Source organism: Danaus plexippus (genome assembly GCF_018135715.1).
Source record: "Danaus plexippus chromosome 9 unlocalized genomic scaffold, MEX_DaPlex mxdp_24, whole genome shotgun sequence".
NCBI lineage: Eukaryota > Metazoa > Arthropoda > Insecta > Lepidoptera > Nymphalidae > Danaus > Danaus plexippus.
Genome location: NW_026869847.1, coordinates 2,718,713 through 2,730,609, shown reverse-complemented (window position 1 = coordinate 2,730,609; position 11,897 = coordinate 2,718,713). Strand labels below are relative to the sequence as shown.

Here is an 11,897-nt window from a genome sequence, read left to right as displayed (position 1 = left end):
AAGTGAATGATTTATTTATTATAATAAATATCACATCAGTACTGAATAATGTACGTATAACTCGTGATTTTCCACAAGCATAGTTAGATGATAAATTGTAATTATCTGCATAAATGATGGCTGCACTTGGTAAATTCAAATATATATTTATACGTAACGCACCTTCGTATTTACCTTTGGTTATAAGGATTGTGATTTAATCACGGAGTTTACCTTCCTCGACCTGAACCGGACAAACATTTGTGCTGGTCGGTATGGAGCAATGCGAAATCTATAATATAAATTGTAATGCCGATGAATAATAAATTTATTATCTATTATAGGATATTATTATATTATGTATTTTTCATTGTATTACGTTGTAACATAATTCAATATGTTTTTTTAATAGTTAGATTTGAAAATGACGATCTTATTACTTTAATAATTAATAGATATCTTAATTTGGTTTGTTGATAGTAGGCATATAAAAGACGATTAAGAATGCGCTTACTATAAGTTTCTACATCTCACTACATATGCAGCGTTTCTTTTTTTTTCAACAACCAAGTTATTTCTATAATGCGCAAAATTTATGAATGAAAAACTAACTAGCTAACTGTTAAAAGTCATTGTGCGTCGAAAGCTATTGTTTGTTTACGAGAATATGGACATTAATGTAACAAGTTTGTCCTTTCAATTTTTTTTTAATACTATGGGTTATTTACATTGAAGTTTTAGAATATTCTGCCAATATCAAAGTTTTTATCTATCAAATATATTTTGTGAAGAAAACACGACGGAGTTTGTTTATATTTTTCTTATTACATTTGTACTAAATATAACAAAACACAGGTATCACATGATAATTGGTACCTATTGACATTGTACGAACTTAGTTCCACGGTAAGTGGTTATATTTTAGTCAAATAGAGTACTTTTTTAATATGATATTAATACAAAATATATAAGTTTTTTATCGTACTGAGGTCTGTTTTTGTATCAATTATATAAAATACTTTTTTAAACCTTCAGTGAAATCGGAATAGCTCTGTATTTGGTATATGCTTAAATTCATTTACAGCATTATATTTTTATTTTTATTTCGCATTGTTATCCGTCAGCATGCTAGACTGACTAGCGACTGTGTAAACTGTGTATTGTAACAACGCAATTATATTTCATTTATGGCTGTACTACCAACTTGATTATTTTGATTGGATTTGTTACAAACCTGATTGTATTTTCAAGCGAAAAATGTACTTATTTGAAGTTTATTATTAAATACCTTTTTACAAATGTATAAGATTGAATTAATGCTCTGTGTTATTTTCGTTGTCTAAGGGCTGGTATGATAGTCTAAATTAAGAAAATACATGACAATGTAATAGAAAAAGAAAAATACATAAAATACACAAACACACACATACACGCAAACGCACACGTACACATAACACGATCATAAACTCAAATATTTATAATATCAGTAGGATCGTACATTGAAAGGAATGTTTTGAATCTTTAGCTATTCAATTCAGAGTACGTTACAACCTGTGAACACAATATACTAAAAAATTACCATGTATTGTGCTAAAATTTTTAAACATTACCATCGTTTCCTCGTGTTTATAAATATAATTAACATTTTATTCACAGCAAAGTCATGATTAAAAACCACATCAATAAATCAGTAAGTAAAATTTATAGGACAAGTATCTATAATCTTGATATTTTATCTCAATTGGTTGAAAACAGGCTGTTTAAGATTAAAATATTCGGTAGATCTTCCCTATGCAATAGTAATGTGAAAGGAGATTAAATATGTAATGACTTATCTGATTAAAACAAAATGGCGGAGCAACAAATATTTGCCTATTATAACGTGACGTTATAGGTTTTTTGAGTATACATTATAATGAGTCATTTCTTTAAACATGGATGATAGGATAACTAATAACTAATATTTGTCAATGCTTTAATTTTTATCTATTATTATATATGGTAAAAATAACCCACTTTACTAATTAATTTTTAATTAAATATTTTCACTGAAACACGTCAAGGGTATTTTGGAGCACGGCTTTGTAAACTACCAATACAATAAATTATACTTAATTGCCACTCGTCACAGTTGGAGTGACGTCAGTATAACTAACAAAGGAAAAAGAGTTTTTTCCCAAATATTCTTATTTGTTTTATTTTTAAATAATGTGAAATATGTACATTGCTATTAGCATAGGTGTATTTGAATGAACACTTTAGGAATCATCTAAAAAGTAAGTTGTATTATAGTTAGACAGCTTTTCTATTGTAAATTTTCTTTATTTACCTTTTTATATTTCTAGTATTTAGTAAGATGGGGTAAAGGTAACCAAAAAACATGCTATATCTGCGGGGAGGCAGTTGGAACTACTAAGCATTTGCTGGTGATATGTAGGGTACTCCTGTATACTCAATACTCGCGTTGTCACGATAGGGTTTTAGAAATCATATGTGAAGCGGTTAGTCTTTCGGTAGCAAGAGCGCAAAAAAAAAATATAATCAGCGATCAATAGGTTTTGTAAGAGAACGCACTAGGACAACAAAATCAAATGTCCACGCCGTACTCTATCATAAAAGCGGCTTCGCATCGGACTATAACGATGGATACGTATGAGAAGCAATATAAAATCACAGAGGGTACTTGTCAACGTCCAGACCAGATATATTTTTTTATTCGCAAATTTTAAAACGCCTTGTGAAACCAACATCTCTAAGACCATGCCATCAAGGTCAACAAGTATGTATTACGAGCTCACTAACGAACTCACTAAGAATAGGTTCGTTGTAATTTGTACGCGGTAGAAGTACGAGCGAGAGGTATAACAGCCAAATCTCTCTACAACCAGCTAAAGGACTTGGGCCCGTCAAGAACTAATATCAGTTCATTCTTGGAACGTGCGTCGAAGGCAGCCCTAGTACGTTCGTTTCAAATTTGGTTAGGTAGGGAGAGGAGCTTGGACAGTGGAAGTGAGAGTTTAACGCACGTTAGATAGGGGCCCCTTAAACCTACACCTAGGTGGCAAGTCCCAGGCAATGTTGAAGCTCCTCTCCCTGCAACGTGATGGACCCGGCACACGCACTGTAAATCCAAGGAATGCTGAGGGTTTTCGTCTCTTTAAAACCTAGATAACGTATTGTCTTGTTTGATCTATGTACAAGTCAATGTACTTTTTATTTTATTTTATTTTATTTAGCAAAAGTAAGTTAGAAAAATCTTAGTTGGTAGAGCCTAGCTGTAGTCAAGTTACTATAGCTCGAATATGGGCTGGCTCGACCGGGGAAGTACCATCCTCTTACCGAAGATCGGCGTGAAGTAGCCTTTTGCTCTTTGCCGGTTGCCCTTTCCCTATTTTCACCATTTTCTGCTATCTCCTTATTCCCACCCCTCCCTTTCCTCAACAACCTAGGTAAGGCAACCTTGGCAACCCATCTGCAACATTATCGTTGCGGATGTCCATGGACGACAGTCACTACTGCCCATCAAGTAGGCCGTCTGCTCGTTTGCCACCTTTCTCATAAAAATAATTATAATTAATCTATAAACCAATCGAATATCGAAAATAAAATAAACGTGTAATTTAAATCTAATAGGTTCTAATGTCACAATAAATAGTGATTTATAAAATTTTATCAGATAGTAAGAAAAAAGAATATGACATTTCAATCTCAGAAAGAAATGTCACATAAAATCTACGCAAAATCAGAGACTAGAGTTTTCTAAACCTTTGTACTGCACTAGTCCCAAGTTACTTCCGGTCGGTTCAATATGTATTAACTTTCATACATTTCCGTCCCTCACATCTCATCACTCACACCTCTTCCTTTCACATACTCTGTACCTCCTTCCAACTTGAACTCTGGTCCTAATACCAATAGACAACATTCATAATCATAACTTACCCATAAACGATGAAGATATCGAGAAAGCCATAACAATATTAATATTATTTCTTTCAGTTATAATATCCGTGTGCTGGGTGGCTGGTGCTGGTGTAGGCTTACTGCCTTTATTCGGATGGCACGCGGCTGAGGATTCTAACCGTGGTTGCTACTTTGTTGAAGTCATGGACTATAACTATCTCCTCTTAATATACTTCGCCACCATCGTCACACCCAGCGTTCTGCTAGCCGCTTTCTACGCCCATATCTACAGGGTGGTCGTTAAACAGGTATGTTTTTATATTAACTAAGAATTTCTGTAATTATTAAAAACGATTGTAAAATTATTAGCTGAGAGCATTAATCTATATTAATATTATAGAGACGAAAAACTTGGTTTAAATCGCAGCCAAATTACAGTACTATAAATGAACGTAATTATTGTTCATCACAGAATGAAGGCAGTATCACTACTAGAGTAAAGAATTTTGACTTAGACTTCAAGCTCATTTCTTGAGAATGGCTAAAGGCCATATTATGTTTAGGTACACGTTGTAGACTATAGGTTTTTTAAAGAGAAAAATAAAAAAATGTGAATAAATTATTGACTTTTAGATAGGAATTACATACGATTATATAAAACTTTAAAAATAAAATACGAAGGAAATTTTAACCCCAGCAAAGACGGAGATAAAATATAATTTAAATAATAATACTGCGTTTATTACTCATAGGACTTTTGAATCAATGCCAACGTCACAACAAGTTCCGCTTAAATTATTTCCTTCCTCGAGCGCTGCGGTCACTGACTGGACATCGCTTTTACTTTTTAAATAGTATTGAAAAGCGGGTAATTGTCTTCTTAAATCCAAAATCTAGAATTGATGCAAATGAATTTATAATTTATTTGTTTTTAATGAAACTTTTCGTTCTATTTATTTTTATTTTTATATTTATCTATGGAGATACCTAAAATCTTTCTAAACGAAGAATTCAAGAATAATTGGGAGATTATTCAATGATTTTTGAGAGGTACTTACAGTGAAACGAAAGGGTAGTTATGAGGGTAATCCTTTGTCCTTTTTTTGACTAAATGATGAATGAGTTGGTTAAAATAGGAAGACCTTAAAATTCGAGAAGGGTTTTTGCCGTTTGCCTATATCGGTAACCTGATTATACATCCTTGCAATAATGACCTTAGCTGACTCTCCGCGCGTCAGTAAACAAGGCTATGAGACATTACTCTTTGGACATATCCGAATGACTTTATTATTGATTTTTAGCTCGTAGTTACATCTGAATTATACTGAAACCATCTTTACAATTCAACTACACTTGTTTTCAACACATCGCATGTACTCTCTCTTGTAATTAAATTAAACTGATAGGGTTTCCAGCTATTCCGAGACGCTCAGGGTTATCAGAGCCACAGTTCGTCGTGATTAATAAAAGAATTCAATTCTAACACAAAAGTAGTACTGCTTGTAAACTGTTAAAAAACAATGAATGTAGATTGGAATATTGATCGTCCTCAGGCCATCTCTTTCTATTGAATATAGTGAAATACATACGTACCTAATTCCAAGGTTCTTTATATGCAACATTATAAAAAGATTTTTATCTCTTAAACATTTCGGCTACTGGTATATCTTAAAAAATTTTGACACGCGAATTTGATAACGCGTGAAATGTAAACGAGGTGATCATAATAAGGTATTATGACGTTTCAAGAATTCCGTTTGTGAAGAAAGTGGGTAAATATTTCCGTTGTTATACACTTTCTAACGGCATATTCATTGGAAAAATAAACCTAAATAAGTATTGATTTCATAATAGATAATAAATAATTATTGTTATAAATCATTACTCGGTATTATACTTTAATTTACAATTTTTTGTTAGGAGATATATTTACTACTGTTTACATAGAATTATATATTTTTTATAGAGTTAAGTCTGCGCGTTTTACTTCTAGACGCTATACGTTACACTTAGAAGGTTTCCCTTTATGTTGGGTGTATAAAATTTTATGTTTTTATGTACTTACTTACACGTTATGTGTTTAATGCGTTATACCTTAGGGCATTACGTATAAAACTAATTCATTTTACATTTAAATTAACACATGTATTTGGTTTTAATGTTATTAAACAAAGCAGACAACGACGATCAATGACAGTAACAAATAAAAAAAAACTTCATAAATATTGTAACTAAAAACGACATTATATTTAGTAGGGTTAAAAAACAAGGACGAAAGAAAATTGTTTTAGAATTGCTAATATATGTAACTGTAAGAAATAAAGCAAGAATTTTTTTTAAATAAAATGCATATTTTTTACTTAATAAAACAACAAAGGATTACAATGGAATCTTATTTGGGAAAATATTTTATAATACGTTTTTGTTGCGTGTAGAAATTCGATTAAAATAATGTGTAACCAAAAAAAAAATCTTCTTAATTTGTTTTTTTTTTTTTAACTTCTCTAATAATCCGTCAAAATAATGTGATAAAAAAGTTTCAAACATCTCAATTCTTACCGTTATCAATTCTACTTAAAAGGTATTAGATGCTTTGTCTTTCTTGTGAGCCTTAAAAACCTTAATTGTTGTATTAAAAATAGATTATGATTCGTTGCCTACGATCTCTTCATTACGGCAATGGATTTCCACAACAAATTTGAGCTATATAAAATGAAGGACAATTTTTTTTAGTTTTTAAATGACTAGTTCATGTCCATGACTTTGATCGTGTGGATTGAGTTCGGAGAGAAATAAGTACTGTTTACTTAAATAATATAATTATTATTGTGTATCTACTGGCAGGGAATATTTAATCTTTGACACGTGTATTCAAACGAAACAGAAGTTTCATGTTATATTCATAAGGGAATTTAAGTTAAATTATAACTTGTATGTTATTTTGATGTAAACTGGAAAATTTAAACAAAATCCGTTCAGATTTTTTTCTTTAAATAGCACGACCATGCATGCACACTTTCTTACTTTCACATTTATAATGTTAGTAGGCTGTCTTAATATTATTCGAAGATGATGTTTTAATTTCAATATATTTTTATTCTTAGTAATAATACTCATTATTACAATATGAAGGACACACAAAATTTTTTGACAGTTAGGACCAAAAAATTATTGTCGTTTTTGTATTAAACTGTTAACTTAAGATGTAAACCTACATTGTTTTGAATGTTTAACTGAGAAAAAAACAAAAGAAAAATTTGTGACTGTGGCGTAATTGATCAGCGACTGCGGTAAAAAACGCAAAATACGTATTTATGAAAAAATCGACAGACAAGATTTTCACTTAAGATTTCTAAATAAAAGTAGTTTTTCTTGTCGGTGAACAGATTGTACTACTTACTGTCTTACGGGATAATCTTATAAAAGATATCCTCACCACGAGTTTATATGTGAAAATAAATTAAAATCTGGCAACTTGTGTCTTGTTTGGCCATGTAAACTTGTAGTAGGGGAGTGTTCAGTAAGCTTGGTACAAGTTTGCACCATCATTCATCACGCCACCGGCATACGAAGCCTGCCCTTTTTCTCATTCAGTTACCTACGGAAATACTATAACGAATGGAGATCGATTGATAAATAATAGTTAACGCTCTATGTAGCACCACTATGCAAACTTGGGGTAACCATACAAATAAAAGGTTTTGTTAACAAATGCAAACACATCTTTGCGTTATGGAGTGTGTTAAGAGGATTTAAAAAAATATTTAATATATTACTTCGTAAGAAACGAACAACATTTTTGAACGAACGACAAATATCAATTATTTCAATTTCAGATGAGTGCGGTGGTGACCGTAGAAGGAGGGCAGGGTCAAAGAGGAACCATGTTGCGGGTTTTGGGGGCAGCACAGAAAAGAGAAGTCAAGGCCACCCAGAATCTGGCGATCATCGTTTTCTTCTTTATCATATGCTGGATACCATTGTACACCATTAATGCCATCAAGGCCTTCAGACCCGAACTGGATATTCCTAATCCACTGACATATTTCTGTATTATATTTTCTCACCTGAATTCAGCGATAAATCCGCTTTTATATGCTTACCATTTGAAAGATTTCCGCGCAGCTCTGAAAGGTTTAATTCTGACTATGCTGGGAAGAGGAGTACCTTTACCAGCGGCCTATAGACCCCCTGTTCCTATTAGGAGACCGGCTTTGGAGAGATGTAATGCTTTAAGGGAGAGACCGCGAGTGTACGTCAACTCTCCGGTTTGGTTGAGACAAAAAGAGGCCGAGATGACAGCCAGCGTTGAAAAAAACAAATCAACAAAAATGCACGCCGATCCAGATATGGAACCTTTTCTCAATAAATCCGTTCAAGAAGGATCCGGTGCAGACAAGAAAGACAGTGGACCGTATCTGATAGAACCGAGCCAAGACGCACAGAGCCCTTATAAGAAAGTCGAGGAATTGATCCGCAGGGTTCGTAGCGCGAGTTCGGAGCACAGTTGACATGAAGCAGACCGTCTGCCCTCGGCTTTCAGTGTGGAGTAGGAAGCTTTAATTACTTTTAAGGACATTATTTATTTTATATTTATAATAATTTAATATACCAGATATTTTATTATGGTGGTAAGTGTTTCGAAGTTTTTTGTATTAGTGTTGAGATTATTAAATGTGCTTGTTACATGCCATAGATAATAAACGTTCGTATAAATATGTTTTGAATCTTATGTTTTATTTTAATGTTCCGAACCCGTCATTAAATAGACACATGATTGATCATGATACCTTATCATGAAGAAGGATAAAAAGGTGGCTCGTAACTTGTTTTTATAAACAAGCTGAGTAATCCTATTTCATAGTTTAGGAAAATGTGGAAGAATAATAAAATAACACCACTGTAATTCATATAGGTTATTTTTTAAAATTATTAATATATTTTTTTGCACACAATAATACTAGATAAATATACAACAGAAGCGACGCTTAAACGTTATTTGACCTTACAAATCAACAATCACGTGATCAGTGACTCGAACAACTCGTTTAGAAATTAATATAACTTTCGAGAATATTAGCCGAACAAATTGTTTGTTTGTAGTTATGACGTCTATGCTTATTCTACTGGAACTTTGGATCCTAATTTTAATACCGTCTGACGAAATATTACGTAAAACATATCAGATTCTCGAGAGCAGTATTTTAAAATCCGTATACTATTATATATATTTAAAAACATGAAAAAGTAAATCAAGATTTTAATTTATTAGTAATTTATGAATTAATTCATATTGTTTTGCTGATGGTTTATCACATAACCCGTTTCTGAAATCTAGAAAGAGTTAACTTATATTAAAATTTCTTCCAAGCGTCATCTGTGTTTTAAATTATAAAACATAGTTTTCTCACGACTATGTTACTTTAGGATGAAGTGTAATATAAGGCAACTAGATGGCGTTTCTATCCGCACAGTCTAGTAGGACATTTAGGAAAATTAAGGAGATGGAAAAGTAAAACAAATCTATAAATCAAATTAGCAATTTTTTTTTAGCTAAAATGAAATATTTAACTACGGAATATATATTCAAAGTGGCATTTTGGTCACCCTTCTGTTTCGAATTATGTGAATTGACAATAATTTCTTTTTGTATTTAATGATAAAGAACTTTCTTATAATTGCATTTCGCGCATTGAATTAAAAAAAAAGTAATTGTTGCTTAGCATTTACTATTTATAATAACAGGTAATTTAGGTCATATCTATAGAAAGGGATCCAAAGAATAATGAGTGAATGTACATCTTTGTATATTCATATATATATAGAATAAGAGTATTTTTATAAAAGAGGTTTCCTGTAGGTATACCAAATTTTATTGTAGGCTTCCCTAGTTGTAACAGATATTTATTCATATATTTGTGATCTTCAGTCAAATTTTCTGAATAATATTGGATGTTACTGTCTGTTCCTTCCTTAAAGTCAATAGTGGAGGGTATTGTGCACCTTTTCGCCCCCTTCTGACAGCCAGATATACATACTTAATATTGATTGAAGTTTTTGTTTTATAAATAATAATGAATAAATATCTCTTATATTATATTTTCATGTTTTTCATGAAATTTTCATTCCTTTTTCTTAAAATATCGCTATAGCTTTGAAAATTTTAATATAGTCATACTTCAATGTATTCCAAAAGATAGGTTATAGATAATAGATAAAATATATTCCATAAGATAGATAATTTTCATGACCTTGTTATTTAAATAAATTTTATACATATTTTTATTCGCACAGTCTTCAAATAAAACATAATTATACATCATAAAATGAGTATGAATAATTATAGCGTTTGTAGTAATAATTCAGTCATTTTCATACGTCTTTCCCTTGATATACAGTCCAGTTAATAACGCAGGGAAGGTTGTAAAACTGAGAAATTTAATCAAAATTAACTAAAAAAGATGAGTTTGATCGATAGATTTAAAACTAAGTTGGTTGACTACAAAGAGACATTTATGGATTACAGGATTGAAAGTATTATTTTACTTTTAAACTTCATACCATCAATGGCGGGATTTTCCATATTAAATAAAAAAAATTCCGGTACGTATTTTAAATTATATAAATAGGTGTTTTTGTATTTATTATTAATCTAAAATTATGGTCCTTTTACAGTAATATTTTGGATAGTACATTTCTTTCTGGTACTCTACGTGTACGTACTTGGTAGTATTATGTATCAAGTAAATGTGGCAGACGGCCCGATTGACCTTATAAAAAGTTACGTAAATCTAACACTAGTGATTTTGATCATAAATAACAGCTATTGGTTTATAGTCAAAAGGTAAAAAATATATATAACATTGCTACAAGTCGAAAGTACCGCTTCAATGACATAACCGTTTTTTAGAGCCACTCTGACGAAATTGATGGAAAATGTAATAGAAAATGACACTCAATCACATCAGCTGGATTTTTTGAAGCCAAAACACACGAAGCTGCTGCGAACAATAAAAATTATTGTCTATATTTTCTATGCCTTCAACATTCTTGATGTCATTTTCGTCTATATACCGCGTCGTATTGACGTCACCAACGAATATTATTCGAATGTCGCGTGTGTTGGTAAATGAAATTTGTTAGTAAATAATAATAATGTTATATATGTACCAATAAAAATAACTATAAATGCGTTATTTTGCAGGCATGAAACCGTTGACTCACTTTCCTAAGAAGCAATTATGTCAACTCGTTTTATTTGCAACAGAAATATCTATATGTACGGTAGTCCTAAATTACCAGGCTCTGATATTTTTTTTAATATCTCATACAGCGGCCATGTACCGATTATTGTGTGAAGAAATTTTCGCTCTCGATGATGATAACATGGACACAGCCACTGTTAAAAAACGTCTTGTAGTTTTAATCGGTCGTCACACACTCACTTTAACTATAACTAAAACTATAAAGGATCTGTACAGTATGCCTATAGGAATTAATTTTGGCAGCAATGCCATATGCATTATACTGTCGTTTGCCTTACCTTGGGAAGAATGGGTAAATTTATCACCAGTGTACATATATTGTTTCCTTGTATTTTTTCTCTACTGTCATTTGTGTCAAATGTTGATCAACGCGTCGGAGCAATTTGAGTATGCAGTTTACAGCTGTGGTTGGGAGAAGTTCGATCTGAAAGAGCAGAAGACAGCGTATGTTATGCTGTTACAAGCTCAGAAGCCTGTGACTCTTTTGGCGGCGGATATTGTACCAGTTAATATTTACACTTTCGCAACGACTATGCAAGCTATGTTCAAATTTATAACCGTTTTTAAATTTTAGTCAACTAAAAAATAAAAACTCGCAACGAGCATGTCCTATTACTTGTGAAACAGCTTGTTTAAATGCAACCAGCTTCATACGATTCCTTTTTTTCAAGATTAGGCACAATAAATAATAAAACTTTTATTATCTGTTTGTTTTTTCTTTTTCATTTAACCATTTTTTTTATTTATTGA

The 11,897-nt window shown here is 31.7% G+C and overlaps 2 protein-coding genes and 1 long non-coding RNA gene across 3 annotated transcripts in view; 2 read left to right on the top strand and 1 right to left on the bottom strand.

Moving 5' to 3' along the window:
• LOC116767171 (adenosine receptor A3) overlaps positions 1-8,609 on the top strand; it is a 43,671-nt gene extending 35,062 nt beyond the window's left edge. The window contains exons 2-3 of the mRNA XM_032657351.2: positions 3,979-4,190; positions 7,719-8,609. Coding sequence (XP_032513242.1) covers positions 3,979-4,190; positions 7,719-8,393 — 887 coding nt within the window. The 3' untranslated portion in view covers positions 8,394-8,609. The remainder of the gene's footprint in view (positions 1-3,978; positions 4,191-7,718) is intronic.
• Positions 4,564-5,379, bottom strand: LOC133320134 (uncharacterized). The gene is made up of 2 exons (XR_009753586.1): positions 4,941-5,379; positions 4,564-4,775 (listed from the first exon to the last, which is right to left on the bottom strand). It is a non-coding gene; the product is annotated as an uncharacterized LOC133320134 (long non-coding RNA).
• A 1,665-nt stretch (positions 8,610-10,274) lies between the features above and the next one.
• Positions 10,275-11,854, top strand: LOC116767564 (uncharacterized). The gene is made up of 4 exons (XM_032657942.2): positions 10,275-10,485; positions 10,558-10,726; positions 10,793-11,007; positions 11,087-11,854. Exons 1-4 carry the CDS (start codon positions 10,344-10,346, stop codon positions 11,719-11,721), a joined length of 1,161 nt encoding a protein of 386 aa, XP_032513833.1. The 5' UTR covers positions 10,275-10,343; the 3' UTR covers positions 11,722-11,854.
• Positions 11,855-11,897: the final 43 nt, after the last annotated feature.